This window comes from Neoarius graeffei, chromosome 10, assembly GCF_027579695.1.
Source record: "Neoarius graeffei isolate fNeoGra1 chromosome 10, fNeoGra1.pri, whole genome shotgun sequence".
NCBI lineage: Eukaryota > Metazoa > Chordata > Actinopteri > Siluriformes > Ariidae > Neoarius > Neoarius graeffei.
In genome coordinates this window covers 26,661,050-26,681,888 of record NC_083578.1, presented here as the reverse complement: position 1 = coordinate 26,681,888, position 20,839 = coordinate 26,661,050, and the positions used below count along the sequence as shown (strand labels likewise).

Here is a 20,839-nt window from a genome sequence, read left to right as displayed (position 1 = left end):
GGCGACAGCGCTAACCACTACACCACCGTGCCGCCCCCGTTTGGATATGTGGTCCTAATTCCGATTCCTATCCGATCTTTTCATATGCGACTTCAGTCTGAACCGCCAGGTCGCATTCATCCGACTTACACGTCATCAACAAGCCACAAACGTCACTATTCTGCGCTGAAGTAGGCGGCGGGTCTCTCAAAAAAAGTTACAACAACATGGCTTTGATGTTCCTTTGAACGGAGGTTGCAGTCACTACCCCGCAGAACGCCTGAGCCAAAACCCTTGCCCTCTTCCTTCTCAACCTCCTCCTTAACATCAGGCTATTGTGCATGTTCTGGCTCCGTCGCAACAACAACTGCATCATCGCCAGGTACTCCATGCTGGCTACTGTCATACACAGGAAACTTTAGGTTACTTCCGTAAACACTGGCCATGCTCACTGCGTGTGACGTCATCGTATCCTGCAATGCGCATGCGGAACACTTTTAGGTCGCTTTTCGTTCATACTGAGGATCGCATACAAGTCGCATATATTTGTTAATGTGAACGACCTCACAAAAAAATCGGATTTCACAAAAAAATCGGAATTGAGCCTTAAGCCTTGCAGTGTGAACGTAGTGTAAATCGATCACTATATCAGTGTAGAAAAACTGACATACAGTATTATGTACCACCTGTTTATAAATCGCAAAATGGTCTTCCACGATGAGCTCTTCTACTCAGTAGAAAATGTGTCAAATTTTTATCTATAATGTTTTTCTTTTGAAGTTAACGTGTATAAAATTTCATTTCTGCATTTAAAAACCATATCACCACTAAAGCCGAGAAAAGGACATTTCATCAGACTGACACTGTGATCCTGAACACTTACTGCACACAAATAATACTGATAAGATATCTTCATTCAGCAGCCAGTTCTTTTTTTTTCCCCCAAAGGGACTAATAAGTGAGACAGACTCCAGTGCAATCACACACAGCTTTAGAATCTTGCTCAAGACCACAACAGTGGGATTTGAACTCTCAACCTTCTGGTAGCTAGCACAGAACCTTCACTGCTAAGTTACCGGTAACTTTGTGCGTCATCTTAACCACTCGCTCAGGACTATGTGAGATGGTGCTTCATCATTGTGTCGCACAAACAAGAATATTTTATGTCAAGAAATGGGCTTTAAAGGAATAGTTAAGCTCATAATAAAAAATAATTATGATGGTAATAATGTTGACCTTTGTGTTTAATTCCTTGCTCGTGTGTGTGTGGGTTGATATTTCAGGAGAGGATGGTCCCTCTCAGATGGCGCTGGAAGACTTGGCTATGTTCAGAGCCATTCCCACTGCCACTGTGTTCTACCCGAGTGATGGCGTATCCACTGAGAAGGCAGTGGAGCTGGCTGCTAACACGAAGGTTCTCATAATTCTCTCGCAAGCCAGAATATGTTAAATATCTTTAACAGAGGGCTTGAAATTAACACCTATTAAAATACGCGACTGGCAGGCAACTGATGATTGATAATCATCAGTACATTTCTGATGATAAAAAAGCTATTACTGTTGAGAGGGGAGAAAAACACTTGTTGTGTGTGTTTATGTACAAGTTGTTCACAAGCCTTGATCACTTTCGTCATGGTTCATTTATTATTGATTGCCACCTTGCAGAAGCTTAGTTAGGCCAAATGTGGAAACATTAATGCTGGTGTGAGCTGGCAGCATCCATTGAAAAGAGTGCAATAAGAAAGAATGAGGGGGGGTGCTTGAATAAAAAAGGAATGAACAGTCTGTTTGTTCCACTGAAACAGAATAAATGAGTGATTTAATTAATTTGTTTTGTATTTTTAACATGGCATATAGTTACATTTTCCCTTAGTGATTCTGTGGCAAATCCTTGATCTTGCCTCCTAAATTTAGAAAACAGTCCGTCAGGGTGGCTAGTGAACTTGAAGCTTAGTTTCCAGACCTGGTTTCACTGAACACACTTGAAATTTAATTCTCCTGATAGTCTGCAAAGAGGTTGTGCTCATGTGAGGTTGTATGCTCTCTTTTTGTAGGGTATTTGCTTCATCCGAACCAGTCGCCCCGAAAATCCTGTAATCTACAACAGCAATGAAGAGTTCCGTGTAGGCCAGGCGAAGGTGTGGTACTAAAAATTTTGTCCTCGATGAGTCAGTGAACTTACAGTTACAGTAAATGTTTATTTCAGCAGCCAGTCAAGTACACACACGACTATAACAGGCACAACATTTCCATTCTTCCGATACTATACTATTTAACAGTTATTCCATGAAATCGAGGCGTACATGAGCTGATAGCCGATGAGGCGCGTAGCATTCACTGGATTTTAAGAAACAGAGCATGGTTGGGTTTTTTTTTCTTTTCTTTTTGCGTAAATTTGATCAATAAAAACTTTATGCAAAACGTCTGACAAAATCATTTCCGCTTAGAATGTAAACAAACTGGTAAAATGACTAGCAATTTGTAAAAAATGCTATAATAATTCTTGAAAAATAAAAAAGGTTACGTTCTTACCATCAAATACTTTCATTCCATATTTTATTACCTTTTTTTTGTATTTTTTTTGGGTTTTGTTTTCAAGTAGAGATTTTATTTCGTCCTCAGTTGGTTCAGCAGCACGCGCCGCCATTTTGTTTTTCCCTACTTGAGCTGATAGCCTAGTAGTAGATTAGCCAATCAGAGCGTGCAATTGCTCATATTCAGTGAATGTGGATAGAATAATTTCTGTTATTCCATGTTTAGCACATGAGTAAGATTTATCTTAGATTAGCTGAATATCCATGGAAATAGTGTATAATTTTTAAAATGTTTTTCTACATTTGCAGTATTGGTGTAAGTCGGTGACGCCATCTGCATCTGTATTCAGACTTGCACCTGAAGTGTGATTGGCCTGGACCAGATTTTATTTTTATATATATATATATATATATATATATATATATATATATATATAATATATTAGTGCTGTCAAAAATGTCACGTTATTATCGCGTTAACTTGACTCAATTTTAACGGCGATAATTTTTTTATCGCGAGATTAACACTCTGTGACATGATGTAGGTTTTTCATAAGCTTTTGAAACTGCCAGGAACTTGGAACAGAGACTTTGCTTAGAAAAACGATAGCAGCTAGACTGTAATGCCACGCCCCGCACAGCCAGAGTCCTCTGCCCTCCCCCCAAAGAACCAGCGTGGGCAGGGCGCGCTAGCCCCGCGCCTCAGGACGAAGAGCCACGGTGCTCGGCTTAGGTTTCGTTTTCCCATCGGCGGCTCCAGCCCGACTTTGCAGTGGCTGCGACAAGACGTGTTATGCTCTGCAATAAAAAAAAAACATTGGTACAAAGCAAGCCCATTCACTTTTTTATGCTGATAAGAGAATTACAATGGTTTTTCATGTGACAAAAATGTGCAATTAAATTGCGATTAATCACGAGTTAACTATGACAGTCGCGACATTAATCGCGATTAAATATTTTAATCGCTTGACAGCACATATATATATATATATATATATATATATATATATATATATATATATATATAAATAAAATATGGGGTGGCACGGTGGTGTAGTGGTTAGCGCTGTCGCCTCACAGCAAGAAGGTCCGGGTTCGAGCCCCGTGGCCGGCGAGGGCCTTGCTGTGCGGAGTTTGCATGTTCTCCCCGTGTCCGCGTGGGTTTCCTCTGGGTGCTCCGGTTTCCCCCACAGTCCAAAGACTTGCAGGTTAGGTTAACTGGTGACTCTAAATTGACCGTAGGTGTGAATGTGAGTGTGAATGGTTGTCTGTGTCTATGTGTCAGCCCTGTGATGACCTGGCGACTTGTCCAGGGTGTACCCCGCCTTTCGCCCGTAGTCAGCTGGGATAGGCTCCAGCTTGCCTGCGACCCTGTAGAACAGGATAAAGCGGCTACAGATGAGATGAGATGAGATAAAAAATATGAAACCTACCACTGTGCCTCTGGAAACACTGGAGCAAACACTGACTCTGAGAGTTCCTCAGTCTCAGCTCCAGCTCATGACTGGTCTAAACTAGAGATATATGCTAAAAGAAAAAAAAACCCACAGTGCACCTCCTATCAGCATTTGTATATGTTTCGAACACATTATCTGTTCAATCCAAATAATGTATTCATTATCTGGTTCCATCCTACATATACAGAATATAGTAGACACTAACACTGTGTAACAGACGTTAATAGAGTAAAGATTTGTCTTGGTGATGATGAATAAGAGCTATGAAATGTGGTGTTTACATGCAGGTTGTGTACAAGACCAGCAACGACCAGGTTACTGTGATTGGAGCTGCTGTCACTCTGCATGAGGCTCTTGATGCAGCTGAGCAGCTGAAAAAAGGTACAGCAGGCAGAAAAGGAGCCAAATAAATATAGCACCTTTAAATACTCGAATGCACCAGACTGGTACTCTTTAGCTATATCAAGAGGAATTACAGTTATATTCTACAGCAGATACTACAGTTGTATGAGCAGGAAACTCAGTGAGCGTGTGGAACACAGGTCCTTTACCCAAAGCCATCACTTTGGTGTTGTGCTCACTGCGATGGCATCCGTATGTTCTAGAGTGATGTCAATATTAAGGGAAGGGAATGTGAGGGTTATAACAAAAGGTTTGTTCACTGCTACTGAAAACTTATTCGGTTATCAGCATGGACGTGTTGGCGTAAAATGTAACGTTTTGGCAGAAGGGTAATGTTCAGTATGCTAAATTATAAATAACAAGGGTGTATTTCATTGCGATTTTTAAACCAAGTAGGTCTTAATAACAGTAAATTAATAAGAAACGTTTCTCAGCTTATATCCTGAATGAGGTATTTTCTAAATTTTTACACATCTCCTCAGGGTTGTGGCTGATAAACTCATCACTTCTGAGTGGTAATTCCATTAACATGAGATGAGCCGGTTTCCACAGGGTTGTTTTCCCTATAAACGCTGCCGTTTGCATCATACATGGCCCTATTTTTATTTTATTTTTTAAAATGTGTATTAGTGCTTTGAATATAGAGAACATTATTAGATCATTTATGATTATTTGGCAGCATTTAACATTAGATGATTACCTCAGTGTTACAACAGCACACTGATTTTATTTCTAGAAACCGCATATTATACTGTATCTGAATATAAAGTGTCTGTACAGTGGTGCTTGAAAGTTTGTGAACCCTTTAGAATTTTCTATATTTCTGCATAAATATGACCTAAAACACCATCAGATTTTCACACAAGTCCTAAAAGTAGATAAAGAGAACCCAGTTAAACAAATGAGACAAAAATATTATACTTGGTCATTTATTTATTGAGGAAAATGATCCAATATTACATATCTGTGAGTGGCAAAAGTATGTGAACCTCTAGGATTAGCAGCTAATTTGAAGGTGAAATTAGAGTCAGGTGTTTTCAATCAATGGGATGACAATCAGGTGTGAGTGGGCACCCTGTTTTATTTAAAGAACAGGGATCTATCAAAGTCTGATCTTCACAACACACATTTGTGGAAGTGTATCATGGCACGAACAAAGGAGATTTCTGAGGACCTCAGAAAAAGCGTTGTTGATGCTCATCAGGCTGGAAAAGGTTACAAAACCATCTCTAAAGAGTTTGGACTCCACCAATCCACAGTCAGACAGATTGTGTACAAATGGAGGAAAATCAAGACCATTGTTACCCTCCCCAGGAGTGGGCGACCAACAAAGATCACTCCAAGAGCAAGGTGTGTAATAGTCAGTGAGGTCACAAAGGACCCCAGGGTAACTTCTAAGCAACTGAAGGCCTCTCTCACATTGGCTAATGTTCATGAGTCCACCATCAGGAGAACACTGAACAACAATGATGTGCATGGCAGGGTTGCAAGGAGAAAGCCACTGCTCTCCAAAAAGAACATAGCTGCTCATCTGCAGTTTGCTAAAGATCACGTGGACAAGCCAGAAGGCTATTGGAAAAATGTTTTGTGGACGGATGAGACCAAAATAGAACTTTTTGGTTTAAATGAGAAGCATTATGTTTGGAGAAAGGAAAACACTGCATTCCAGCATAAGGACCTTATCCCATCTGTGAAACATGGTGGTGGTAGTATCATGGTTTGCGTCTGTTTTGCTGCATCTGGGCCAGGACATCTTGCCATCACTGATGGAACAGTGAATTCTGAATTATACCAGTGAATTCTAAAGGAAAATGTCAGGACATCTGTCCATGAACTGAATCTCAAGAGAAGGTGGGTCATGCAGCAAGACAGCGACCCTAAGCACACAAGTCGTTCTACCAAAGAATGGTTAAAGAAGAATAAAGTTAATGTTTTGGAATGGCCAAGTCAAAGTCCTGACCTTAATCCAATTGAAACGTTGTGGAAGGACCTGAAGCGAGCAGTTCATGCGACGAAACCCACCAACATCCCAGAGTTGAAGCTGTTCTGTACGGAGGAACGGGCTAAAATTCCTCCAAGCTGGTGTGCAGGACTGATCAACAGTTACCGCAAACGTTTAGTTGCAGTTATTGCTGCACAAGGGGGTCACACCAGATACTGAAAGCAAAGGTTCACATACTTTTGCCACTCACAGACATGTAATATTGGATTATTTTCCTCAATAAATAAATGACCAAGTATCATATTTTTGTCTCATTTGTTTAACTGGGTTCTCTTTATCTACTTTTAGGACTTGTGCTGAAAATCTGATGCTGTTTTAGGCCATATTTATGCAGAAATATAGAAAATTCTAAAAGGTTCAGAAACTTTCAAGCACCACTGTACCTGTAGCTACCATTCTGATAGCCCCTTAATAAGCCTGCAGCATCGTGCTCTTCTGACCTGGGAAGTGTTTAATATGCAGGCTAGTAAGTAGCAGTATAATGTAAGAAGCAGGATCAGCCTGCAAAATCACTTAAGTGATTTTTTTTGGACAGGTCGTTGGAATATGTGGAATAGGGCTTTTAAATAGTTTTTCACACAGAAGATCACAGTAGAGAAAACGCAGTGGATGACATCAGCTATTTTCACCAATAATACTACATTTATGTACATACAAATTTTGCTTTAGAAAATGAGAACATGACCGATAGTCATTCAGTTGACTGATGGTCTTGAGTCCACAGAAGCTATTTAGAATCTTGCAGACTGTAATTATGTAAAAATTAATAATAATAGGGTAGCACGGTGGTGTAGTGGTTAGCACTGTCGCCTCACAGCAAGAAGGTTCTGGGTTCAAGCCCAGCGGCCGGCGAGGGCCTTTCTGTGCGGAGTTTGCATGTTCTATCCCGCCCGTAGTCTGCTGGGATAGGCTCCAGCTTGCCTGCGACCCTGTAGAACAGGATAAGCGGCTACAGATAATGGATGGATGGATAATAATTCAGAAAATAATCCAGAATGCATGTATGTGTTTGGGACTTAAGTCTGAAATGGCTATAAACTCCACCTCCTCGTGTTGTGACCCCAATAATGGCATCCATCATCAGTGTCATTACCCAAAATGTCATTACTTAAAACAGTGTGTATTGATTGTGTAATATTATTGGAGATTTTGGTCCCTGTGATAAACTGGCATCCTATTCAGGGTGTATTCCTGCCTCCTTGCCGAGTGTTCCTGGGATACACTCCATATCCAGTATCCCTGACCAGGATAAAGTGCTTACTGAAGATGAATGCGCAAATGTATGAATTTTCAAGCTTTGCAATCTATTATTGTTAACAGTATTCTTCTTATTATTTTCTTCTCAGAGGACATCAACATTCGAGTGATTGACTTATTCACTATTAAACCTCTGGACTCGAAGACAATTATTGAAAATGCCCGGGCCACAGGGGGTCGCATCATCACTGTAGAGGACCACTACTACGAAGGTGAGTGTTATAAAACGTTAATAGAGACCTTGACCCCTTAAACTCTCAGAATACTGTTAATCTTCTTACATATTATTCGACAACTTGTATGAGTTATTCGGTTGCTACAGAAAAACGTGTCGTTACTGGATGCATGAGATTGGATGAGACTTTAGGAGGTTTTTTTTGTGTGTGTGTTTGCGAATGCATGCGGAACACGAGTTTGAATTTTCATGGGTATGTGAGGACAAGTGTGAATAGTGAAGAAGAGCAGAGAGTGAGAGAAGGGAAGGGTAGACTGTGGCTTGGCTGCCTCATAAATAATTAACATGTAAATATATTTTGGCCATTGGGGTGTTTTTGATACAGTTGTGTTCAAAATAATAGCAGTGTGTTTAAAAACGTGAGTAAAGCTCAAAATCCTTATAATAGTTTTTATTTCCATGCATTGGGAACACTGCACATTATATTCTACATCAAAACATGAAGAAAAATGAACATTGGGCTGTTCACAAAAATAGCAGTGTCTGCATTTTTCATTACAAACTCCAAATATTTACTGTATAAACTGAAAAAATCTTAAGGATTTAGTATTCCTGTGAATCACTAAACTCATATTTAGTTGTATAACCACGGTTTCTGAGAACTTCTGGCACCTGTGAGCAGGTATTCCAGCCCAGGATGATTTGACAACATTCCACAATTCCTCTGCATTTCTTGGTTTTGCCTCAGAAACAGCATTTTTGATGTCACCCCACAAGTTTTCTATCGGATTAAGGTCCGGGGATTGGGCTGGCCACTCCATAACTTTCATTTTGTTGGTCTTGAACCCTGATGCTGCTCGCTTACTGGTGTGTTTGGGGTCGTTGTCTTGTTGAAACACCCATTTCAAGGGCATTTCAAAAGTCAGCGTTATGGATGTGACGAAATTCCGTTATGGATGTGACGCGTCTGAAATAGACATGGCATATGTTTAGAAAATCAGCAATTTAACCACCATAACCCTTTGAGAAACTCTCTAAATATCAGCTAAAACTATCAAAGTTCTTAAATAATATTTAGGATGGCTATTGTTTTGCTGTTTTGTGGATTTTAGCATACATTTCTGTGGCTTGTGGCAATAATATAGAATTGTACATGATCAAAGTTGATTTTAGCTTGGGTTTTACATTATAAGAAAGAAAGAGACTGACAGTGACACATTAGGTTGGTTACAAATTGGTTCAACTTATTCACATCTGTAAAATACAGGCCTAGGTGATATCTCTGGGAGTGGTTTTGATGTATTACATGTTGCTTTATTTTTGCATGGTGAGGTTGACATTTACATGGAATTGCCCATATGCAAACTGATCCATGATCCCTGGTATGCGATAAATGGGCCCAACACCATAGTAAGAGAAACATTCCCATATCATGATGCTTGCACCACCATGCTTCACTGTCTTCAGAGCGTACTGTGGCTTGAATTCACTGTCTGGGGGTCGTCTGAAAAACTGTCTGCGGCCCTTGGACCCAAAAAGAACAATTTTACTTTCATCAGTCCACAAAATGTTTTTCCATTTCTCTTTAGGCCAGTGAATGTGTTCTTTGGCAAATTGTATCCTCTTCAGCACGTCTTTTATTTAACAGTGGAACTTTGCGGGAGCTTCTTGCCGATAGATTAGCTTCACACAGGCGTCTTCTAATTGTCACAGTACTCACAGGTAACTTCAGACCGTCTTTGATCACCCTGGAGCTGATCATTGGCTGAGTCTTTGCCATTCTGGCTATTCTTCGATCCATTCGAATGGTAGTCTTCTGTTTTCTTTCACGTCTCTCTGGCTTTCCTGTCCATTTTAAAGCACTGGAGATCATTTTAGCCGAGCAGCCCATCATTTTCTGCACTTCTTTACAGTATACGTTTTCCCCTCTCCAATCAACGTTTTAATCAAAGCACGCTGTTCTTCTGAACAATGTCTGGAACGACCCATGTTTCTCAGGTTTTCAGAGAGAAATGGATGTACAACATGTGCTGGCTTCATCCTTAAATTAGGGCCACCTGACTGACACCTGTTTTTTCACAGAATGAATGACCTCACTAATTAAACTCCACACTGCTATTATTTTGAACACGTCCCTTTCACTTAATTATTCGATTACACAGACTCAGGAGCATGCATATCATGAATGTTGGGTCTGTTGGTTTTCTATGACTCTACTACACCTACTGGTAAATTATTTGCCATGTAATAATATAATTTCCACCAACAACAGTGATTGATCTGGTTAGTCGTGTTGGACTGCTATTATTTTGAACACAAGTGTATGTTCAGTGTATGTGTGTGCCCTAGCTCCTGCAAGTATCAGTAGAAATTTAGAAAAGCCCAAATTGGGAATGATCTGTAGCAGAGATCAAGAAATTCAGTGGTCAAATGCGACTTTTTAAATTATTGTTCCTCCATTCTTTCCTCTCTGTTCTATCATAAACTGTATGGCCAACCATTACACCCCATGTGTGCTTGTTGAACATCCCCTCTTTGCTGTTATAATAACCTCCAGTCTTCTGGGAAGGCTTTCCATTAGATTTTGGAACGTGGCTGTGGGAATTTGTCCATTCAGCTACAAGAGCGACGGTGAGGCCAGGTACTGATATCGGAGACTTGGGGTCTCGGTCACTGTTCCAGTTCATCCCAAAAGTATTCAGGGGGGTTGAGGTCAGGACTCTGTGCAGGACACTCAGGTTCTTCCAGACCATATCTTTGTGCACAGGGGCTTTTATCATCATGCTGGAACAGGTTTGGGCCCCATCGTTCCACTGAAGGGAAATTGTAACACTATACCATACAAAGACATCCCATACCGTTGTGTTCTTTCAACTTTCTGGCAACAGTTTGAGGAAGAACCACACATGGGTCTGATGTTCACATACTTTTGGCCATGGAAAATTAAGCAGGGGAGTGGCCACACCTATTGAGTCACCATTAGAAGCGCCTCAGAGTTACACCAATAGTGTTTCAAAAAGAACAGAGAGGAAGCACAAGACAGTGAGGTTTTGTGTCGGAGTGTGAATGATACAGATACGATGCATCCAAACCACTTCAAACCACAAAAAGTGCATCTGGATTTACAAATTCTGGCTTTTAATATGTACAGAAAATAAAAGCGCATCGACTTCTGTTCATAAGTGATAGTACAGCTTGTGTGTTTCTCTTAAATATTACTTATGTGACACAAGCTCACCAGGTAAAAGCAATTAAGCACCCGTAATCTGATTTATGAAGATTCTTGGTGAGAAAACATAAGGTTTATTATGGGTTAAGAATGTGAGGAGCGAGAACCTTAGTATTATAAGGCCACAAAAAATATACAAATTGGTTAAAATTTTAACATAATGTCCCTAAGCAATGATGTCTAATAATTTCACAAAAAATGCACAAATGAGAGCTAATAAATTAATTATGCTAACTTAGCATTTGTTGCTTTGTTACTAGTTGGATTGTAGATGTAGAGCCTCCTTTCTTGAACAAATCAAATACTGAAAATTTTTTAAATCTTCATTTTAGTGTATTTTATAATTTCATTGGTGGTAATTTTTTTGGATTAAAAAATAGGTGCATCAAATAATATAACGAGGCATTTTCAAGCTTGTTGGAGGGGTTAATATCCCCCAAACCATGTTGTTTAACATCAGGTGTTGATTAGGATGTGTGATTGCGCAGGTGGTCTGGGAGAGGCTGTGTGTTCAGCGGTGGTGAACGAACACGACTTCACTGTGCAGCGCCTGGCTGTGTCTCACGTGCCACGCAGCGGGAAACCCAGAGAGCTTCTCAAACTCTTCAACATCGACCGTGACGCCATCGTTCAAGCCGTGAAGAAGATAATCAATGACACGGCCAACAAAAAGTAACAAAGAACGAACGAAACACATTTAGTAGCTGTAAGTCATGGAAACTGGATTTGTGTTCTAAACATCATCTTTTCTGTTGAATGGTGTGACCTAACAAACCTCACTGAAGTTCACAGTACATTATTTTAATCCGCTAGACAATCTGGTGCTTTTTGCCACAAAACATTGCATACCGTCAGAAAAACAGGTGTTTGACTGACATTTCAAATCAGGGGCGCCGCCAGAAATTTTGGGCCCCCCAACTTTGCCCACCCTCGTCACAATTGCACTATTGTCATTATTTGACTTTTGATAGCCCATGGACCTTGAGTTTGTGACTTTATTACATTTTATGTATTAACCTACCAGGGACTAGATGAAAACTGGTCAGTGACTAATTCTGGTGCATTTACAATCACAAATGAAAATTCAAGATTTTGCCACATGCCTTCTTGTGCTAGGACAATTGGTAGTGAAATGTGTGATGTGACTGCTAATAAATCATAGAAAAAGTTTATTAGCAACACTTTAATCTAGCAAACTGTATATGGCGCTCGCTCATTAAAAACTTAAATCCTAAAGCATTTATGGGTTGTATTGCTGCTTACCTCCTTCTCCAAAGGGGGGTTCAGTGGTTTGGTAGGGTGGAGGTCCCCCTGAGGCTGAATCTGTGCTTATTTAGGGCACCCCATTAGTTATGAAACTGGTTATTAGCACCAGCATAACGTAATATTTCATCTTGTTTATCACACAAGTCAGTTCAGTTATTAAAATGGAAAAAATGTCACTGTACAAACTGTAAAAGTGTTCTCTTGATAGGCTAATCCAACCACGTTCATACTGTTCATTTACCATTCGCTAATATTTTGAACACACATGTGAGCGATAGCTACCTTTCTTTGGGAAAAACTGAGTGACCAGTTGCCTGCCTCTCCGGTCCCTTTCAGCTGCCTTTCTTTACGTTTTTGACAGCCACTCTTCATATTTAGCGATCATAGACTGTACGCACTCCACTGCTGGCTGCTGCACCGCGACACAGCAGCAAGTAGCGTTGCACTGATCAGCACACAGATTTAACGCATCGCGCTTCTACCAGAACTGGACCGTACCATTTCGCAAAAGGGGGAGGGTTAAATGACAATATGTTGAAGAACTCAAGAAATAGACAACCTTGTTCAATTAGCTCATTTTACTAGATGGAATATTGCATTGTTATTTCATTAAAAGCATATCAGCCCCTTAAAGGGCCCCATGGCAGTGCTGGGCCCCTAGAATTGTTCTAACCTTTCCCCCCCTGGCGGCGCCCATGTTTCAAACAGCCGACCATGTTTACTCTCCACTGTTTAAAAAAACATCACAGAAATGTAGGTTCAGTGACTATCTCTTGGTCCAAAATGCTCATTGAGACAGTGTTTGAAATTCATAACCTCTCTAGATAAAGTGCAGGTCACACCCTTGAAGATTCTGAAGCCTGGGGCCAGAAAAGTTATCAGGCGTTTAAGGCGTGAGTAGAGCATCTGAGTATGAGATTAACGTTACACTGAAATCTATAGGTGTGAATTTATGGTTAAAATGTCAGTTGCCATGACTTACTACTACTAGACATTCCAAATCAAGTGGATAACTTTTAATAAACCTCCCCCCCCACACACACTTTTTTTTTTTACTGTGTGGTTTTTATCCTTCAACACTGGGTTGAGTTTAACGGTATGAAATCTGATTTCACTCTCAACTGAACCTGAATCCATGAGAGATCAGTGCTGAAGCAATAAACATGTTGGGAATCATACAACATGAACTCATTAGAGATTTTTTTTTTCTTCAAGTGTTATTGAAGGAAAAAAATAACTGCCTTTGGTAAAGTAATACTTTATACAGTATGGATAAAGATGTTCTTTTGGTAGTTAATAAAATTATTCATTCTGAGCAATAAACACATGCTTTACTGCAGCGTCATTAGCATTTTGTATTTATTTTCATGCTTTAAGATGAAAAGCAGGGTGGCTAGCACTGTCGCCTCATGGCAAGGAGGTTCTGAGTTCGAGTCCAGCAGCCGGCGAGGGTCTTTCTGTGTGGGTTTCTTCCAGAGACATGCAGGTTAGGTTAAGTGGTGGCTCTAAATTGACCGTAGGTGTGAATGGTTGGTTGTCTCTATATGTCAGCCCTGTGATAATCTGGCAACTTGCCCAGGGTGTACCCCGCCTCTCGCCCATAGTCAGTGGGGATAAGCTCCAGCTTGCCTGCGACCCTGCACAGGATAAGCAGCTACAGATAATGGATGGATGGATGAAAAAAAAAAAAAAAATTCCATTTGAATCCCTTTCAGCAGGCCACACTAACAAAACACCTGCGTCTTTGTGGTGTGGTTTGATTTATCTCATCATCTGTAGCCGCTTTATCCTGTTCTACAGGGTCGCAGGCAAGCTGGAGCCTATCCCAGCTGACTACGGGCGAAAGGCGGGGTACACCCTGGACAAGTCGCCAGGTCATCACAGGGCTGACACATAGACACAGACAACCATTCACACTCACATTCACACCTACGGTCAATTTAGAGTCACCAGTTAACCTAACCTGCATGTCTTTGGACTGTGGGGGAAACCGGAGCACCCGGAGGAAACCCACGCGGACACGGGGAGAACATGCAAACTCCGCACAGAAAGGCCCTCGCCGGCCACGGGGCTCGAACCCGGACCTTCTTGCTGTGAGGCGACAGCGCTAACCACTACACCACCGTGCCACCCTGTGGTTTGATTTATCTCATCATCTGTAGCCGCTTTATCCTGTTCTACAGGGTCGCAGGCAAGCTGGAGCCTATCCCAGCTGACTACGGGCGAAAGGCGGGGTACACCCTGGACAAGTCGCCAGGTCATCACAGGGCTGACACATAGACACAGACAACCATTCACACTCACATTCACACCTACGGTCAATTTAGAGTCACCAGTTAACCTAACCTGCATGTCTTTGGACTGTGGGGGAAACCAGAGCACCCAGAGGAAACCCACGCGGACACGGGGAGAACATGCAAACTCCACACAGAAAGGCCCTCGCCGGCCACGGGGCTCGAACCCGGACCTTCTTGCTGTGAGGCGACAGCGCTAACCACTACACCACCGTGCCACCCTGTGGTTTGATTTATTTCTGACTTATTTATAAATTCTTGTGTACCATTTATATTCCATGATTAATCAGACGGATGTCAGAATATGAATCAAACTGAACAGTTTGAGAATGAAAAGGATGTAAATCATATACTACATCCTTGACAGTCAGTGCATCTCAAACCGGTCTTAAAATTGCGGGAGATTTTATACTGACGTGTGAAACTGAATCATTAAAACACCAACTGAGGGAACATCTTTTGGAAGTTGGTGTCTATCTTCAAAGGTTCTACGGTTCGTAGAATCTGTGCCAAAAAGCACTGAAACAGTTCCGGTAGGTGGTGATGGCCATCTTATTAAGACCCATCTGTACCTGAGCATCACTGATTAAAGCCAAGCATTGAATTAATTGTCAAAATGTCTGACTCTCTCTTTAAGAACAGTCCTTTTGCTGACTCACGTTGACTAGAAGTTAATGTACTTGGCCAACCAACTTGCTAAAACCTTTCTTCCACTCATCTGGCTTGTGTCCTCACTACCACTAAAGTGTACCTTCATTTTGGAACATGACCTCAATGTTGGTAGAAGGCTTTTAATCAGATTGGCGAAGGGATTTATGTTCGGAGCCAAAGTAACGACATCGGGGTGACTAAGCACACTTGAGAGAACCTCAAGTTGGGAGCCAACAAGCCAAATAAGGTCATGCGCACACTACGCGAGCACACTCATTCACTATTCACCCCACAGCGACTTTTACTCTCTTGACTCGTTTGCATTAGCTGCAGAAAAACACCATGCAGTGAAGCATCACCCATGGTCTTCAGTGTCGTGTAGGTTGTACGTGTTTATTATTCAGCCGCTGAAGCGTCACGGTTTCCTTAGAAGTGCACATAGTATTTACCTGTCTGTCCTCCACTTCAAACTTGTCTGACTATCCTTGTGAGGAACTTCCAGTGACGATTATTAATGCAGCTAATTAAGACGATGCTACACATTAACCTCATTAACCAAAGAGACCTTCGACCCCTTTAGGTTTTTTTTTTTCTATAAAAAGCTGCAACTTTCATAAAAGTCAAAATCAGATATAGTTTCACTTTTGTGGAAATACAGGATATAAAAACCTGTCCGTACACACAAAGCCGTGTTGTCTATGTGGAGATGAGCAGCATCAGAAAAGGCCAGAATTCTCAGATGGATACTTAAACCAAGTAAAAAGGCACTGCAAATCTCCCAAATGCTTCGCAAACAGTCACTGAGCTCTAATAAACCTTCCAGGTCTATGGTTCACACTGACCCACACATTACCACCTTTTCAACACAGCCCCTAATTTTAAAAATAAATAATCAGAGTAGCTGTGTACAGTAGAGCTCCGCTCCTTTCAGGTTCGGTCACGAGTAAACACTACCACCTACTGGAGAAAGCTGAATTTTTTTTTTTATGGCAATGCATGTTCAAAATTTCTGCTTGTATTCTTTGTTAGAAATTCAAAACAGCTATAAAAAGCACTTCATGTTTTTCCTCAAACATTTAAAAAAAAAAATGTAGCTTGCATTGTATATACACAAGTTTAAATTCAAGACTAATATTCATGTAGGAACTTAACCAGACCTTTGGGACAGGGTCATCCTGGAACCACCCACTCCTATTCACCAGAAGATCACTCAGATTGATTTGCAAGGACTCTTTCCTCTAAATGGATGAGCGAACGGAAACCACACCAGCAAATTAATTCAAAACTTGTTTTCCTGTTAACATAGAGCTAGCATCAGATCCATGTTGGATCTCCTGCATTACTAATTAAATCTGACCTCAAATCGTTGCACCTGCTGATAAGGGTTTATCCACGTTCTCTGGAAGGACAATCGTCCCACACAGCGTTCTTATTCAGGATCAACTCTCAGCACCTTGGTTCTAGAGACACATTAGAATGCTAGCGCATGTCATGTACAGACAGCAAGAATTCAATTCACACCTTTAAAGGAAAACTCCATCCTGAAACAGTTCATGTTTATACTGAAATGCTTGCGCTTAGCGATTCTGTCGCCATGTTGGTTGATGCTGCATTCTTGTCATTTCTGCGAGATGGTGGTGGTTGTGTGCAGCGATGTCAAGGAGATGAAATTTAGCTCCTAAAAACAAAAAGCCAAGAGCTTTTCTTTTTTGATAGTGGAATTAGCATGAAAGTTAAAGCTTTGGAAGCTGATCTATTTGATTAGAGTGGACAGAGGTGGTGAGAAAAGCAGAGTTAATGAAAAAATAAATTTAGAAAAAAAATTAAGCAAAAGCCGTCCCTCTGCCACCACCATCAGCAGGTAGCTCCGTGGCACTGTAGAAAACCAAGATGAAAATAGACTGGTGAATTTTTTTTTTTTGGGTGGGCAACTCAGAAAATCCTGAACGCTGAAGGCAGTACGTTAATTATAAAACAGTTCCGGGTGGATTTTCCTTTGAAAGATGAGCATGTGTCCTTATAAACAGCAAACAGTCAAAATTCATCTCAAACTGCTTTATTACATCTTAAATAACAGTACATTTTAATATAGTTTCTATCTTGCATCCAGCTTTCTGTTGTACACTGAATTTAAAATTAAATACAAAAGATGGATAAGGATACAGGGGTGTGTGCAGAGCTCTACAGTTATTTGTATGAAGAGACAGAAAGAGAGGGAGAAAAAGAGGAATTGATTTAATCTTTTTTTGTAGGTTTTCTTTTTATGTATTTTTGTTGCCAACTCCAGGCCTAATGCACAACGACAGCACTTTTGTACAGAAATGTCGCAGAGGGAGAACAGAATGGAAGAAATGCCACTACCGCTAAGGAAAGAGCGCCTCTCGTTACACGCAGAAAGGAACAGAAAAATTCTGCCATTCAAATGCTGCAAGTTTTTTCTCTCTTTTTTTTTATTAAAGGACATTAAAACCTGTTTGTTACAAAATGTCTCTAGCATCCTTTTCTTTATATCTGGAATTTTCGTCTTGCTACAGAAAGAATGAAAATTTTTGTTCTAGTTTGTGTGTACACGAGTGTTTTAGAAACTCCAAGATATGGATAGAACAGGTCAATGTGTTTGCTTCTCTCGAGTGCATAGCTTTGCGAGTTTAATTGAATTATGTATGCACAGAGTAGCAAAAGAAAAAAAAAAAAAGAATATAAATATTGTGATCTATTTAACAGGTTATTTTCTTAAAGAAAAACATCAAAGGACTTTCCATATGCACCTCTTTTTAAGCAATTCTACAGCATGCGATTCTAAGAGTTAACCCACTCATGGCAGACAACCGAAATAAGATTTTTTTTTTTCCATTTTTAACTTAGAAAGTTTTTTTTTTTCTTCAATATCATTATTTTCAAACATTGATTTTTACAACATGTCATTCACAGAGAAGTAACTGGTTTTTCCAAGCACGGAACGGGCACCTGTGTTGAAACTGGGTAAATATGGAAATTGAGTTACGCCCGAAACCTTTAAATCCCACCCTAAACCCTCCCTCACCCTCCACACCAAAGCGCAACCAAAACAAAAAGGACATGAAGACAGAGAGAGGGAAGAAGAAAGAAAAAAAATAATAAATGACAAGTTAATCTTCATTTCATGACTTGAACATCAGGCAAAAAAAAACAAAAGAGAAATATGTTTAAAATGGACCATTTTCTTTCTCTTTTTAAACGAGCATACATCATTAACAGTATGTGCTTGGTTAGTCAACATTCTATATATGCAATGCTTTATTCCTGTGCAAAGACTCATGACTAGACAAAACAGATTGTGGGACTAAATATACAGGTCAGGCTCGAACTGCTCTTCGTTTCTGACAAAGCTGTATTAGAACACCCGTGATTATTGTCAACATTATCCTCCATCTACAAACTTGATTCTAAAATATTTAAAGACTAAGTGAGCGCTTTTGATCCTCATGTGAAAGCCCAACCATATGTAAACGGGATGTAAAACACCACCAAAAAAAAAAAAAACAAACCTCTCATTTGGGGGAAAACGACTGCCACCTTTTTTTCTAACGTTAGCGTAAATGACAACTACAGTGTGATAAGCACTTGGAAAAAAAAAAATGGTCCCGGTAGGAATGCACAGTTACTTTTAGCCCCCTCCCCCACCATATAATGATGTCGTCGACCCCACTGATTTCCACGTGATGCAACAATGAAATAATTGTGCTCTTTTTATGGGAAGGAGGATCTTTTTTGCCCTGTTTCCTCAGATAACGGGGGTCAGTTGTGTTGCGTGTAAGAAGATTGGATATGCAATAAAATTTAACATTATGTTGGAATGGTCTTCCAGTCAACTTTGGAGTCCGGACGCCACCTGCAAAGAGAGCAAAGCGATCAGAGAACTCGGATCCTGTTTAACCCCTCCCCCACACACAATTATGAAAGCATGTTTACTGGAAGCTTCATTTCACAGCTGCTACCATTTTCCTGTTTTTGACCTAGTTGCATCACTTTTATCATTTCCTGAAGTCATGCCGTACCTGTGTGCCAGCAGGGGGCAGCAGAGCAGAGTGCGCATGACAATAAGGCTGTAGTAGATTATAAATCAGAATTATAAAATAAACAGCATACAGGTCAAGAAACTGGCAGAATCCGGGGGGGGGATCTGTTCCAGGCTCATCTTTTACACTGGTATCAGTGTCTGAATGAACACTTAGCCAACAGGATACAACTTGTAGGATTAATCAGCAATTATTTCAGCACAGATCTAACAACAGACAGCGATCAATTGAGTGAAGAGTCAAAAGTTCTTGTTCATCGAGGGTTGCGACCGACGTTAACCGGAAAAAAAAGATAAGACTATAGAAACAGAGATGGAGGATAAGTACAGTCTCTGATCACAAGTTTCACTTGAGTTCCTCAAGCTAGAAAATGTTACTTGCTTGAGGAACAAATTTCAGAGATGAGGAAAGCCTGTAGTTCATAGACCTACAGCACCAGTCAAAAGTTTGTACACCCCTACTCATTCATAGGTTTTTCCTGCATTGCAGAATACTGAAGACATCAAAAGTTTGTGGTGAAATAAATAAATAAATAAATAAATAAATATATATATATATATATACACATACATACATATATATTGCACACTACTGGCATCGTCTTAACCAGCTTCATGAGGTAGTCACCTGGAATGCTTTTCAGTTAACAGGTGTGCCTCGTCAAAAAGTTAATAAGTGCAATTTCTTGACTTCTTGCATGCATTTGAGATCCAACGGTAAACAACAAACAACCCAATTCCACAACAATCCATATTATGGTCAAGAACCACTCGACTAAGTAAAGAGAAATGACATCCATCACTAATGGAAGACATGAAGTGTCTTTCTTAATAAAAAATAAAGAAAAACTGAATTAGGTGGTGTCCAAAATTTTGACTGGTACTGTGTATAAAGATTTCATCACATGAAAGGTTTTCCCAGACTGTCACACTGCAATGAAGACGTGCCAACACTGCTAACAAGAAACTCCTGGCACAGAGACTTCGTGCATAAATAACAGAAATGTTTCAATGTAAGCAACGAGTGCATAAACTTACCTTATACAACTGTGGCAAAATGAATACAAAGATATCTGCTGTCTATTATACCGCACGGAAATATTTACTGTTCAGCTAAATTTATTAGCATCTTCAGTTTAGTGTTCATAATAAATAAATAAAATCAATCAATCTTTACACTAATCTCTGTGACAACTACAACATGGGTTTTAACCAACCGAAAGGTCTACAATCCCACCTACTTTTTTTTTTTGCGGGTCACACCTCAAAGTCCCACCTAGATAACTTTCATGCCTCCTTGGGTAGATGTCAGCACCTCTGCTTATCTTATATGAACGGTTGTTTCTTTAAAACGCGTCTTGAATGGAACAGCTTACCTTGCGGCTTTAATTCCAGATCTTAAGGAAACTGTCCCAAGAGCCTGTGGCCACTGCCATTCCATCATCAGTAACACCCAAGCAGCTAACACGGTTATCATGACCCGCCAGGACACCTGCAAAAAAAAAAAAAAATCGATATCCAGAATCTAGTCCACAT

At 40.4% G+C, this 20,839-nt stretch overlaps 2 protein-coding genes across 3 annotated transcripts in view; one reads left to right on the top strand and one right to left on the bottom strand.

Annotated features, from left to right (window-relative positions):
* The window catches only part of LOC132892994 (transketolase-like), a 43,544-nt gene extending 29,904 nt beyond the window's left edge, over nucleotides 1-13,640 (top strand). Inside the window, exons 10-14 of the mRNA XM_060931651.1 lie at nucleotides 1,263-1,393; nucleotides 2,034-2,117; nucleotides 4,258-4,351; nucleotides 7,721-7,843; nucleotides 11,524-13,640. Coding sequence (XP_060787634.1) covers nucleotides 1,263-1,393; nucleotides 2,034-2,117; nucleotides 4,258-4,351; nucleotides 7,721-7,843; nucleotides 11,524-11,711 — 620 coding nt within the window. The 3' untranslated portion in view covers nucleotides 11,712-13,640. The remainder of the gene's footprint in view (nucleotides 1-1,262; nucleotides 1,394-2,033; nucleotides 2,118-4,257; nucleotides 4,352-7,720; nucleotides 7,844-11,523) is intronic.
* Nucleotides 13,641-17,286: 3,646 nt separating this feature from the next.
* Nucleotides 17,287-20,839, bottom strand: part of gnb1a (guanine nucleotide binding protein (G protein), beta polypeptide 1a) — a 42,681-nt gene continuing 39,128 nt past the window's right edge. For both annotated transcript variants that reach the window (XM_060931649.1, XM_060931650.1), the window contains exons 10-11: nucleotides 20,680-20,795; nucleotides 17,287-19,117 (exon numbers count right to left, since the gene is read on the bottom strand). In XM_060931649.1, the coding sequence (XP_060787632.1) occupies nucleotides 20,689-20,795 (107 nt within the window). In that variant the 3' untranslated portion in view covers nucleotides 17,287-19,117; nucleotides 20,680-20,688. The remainder of the gene's footprint in view (nucleotides 19,118-20,679; nucleotides 20,796-20,839) is intronic.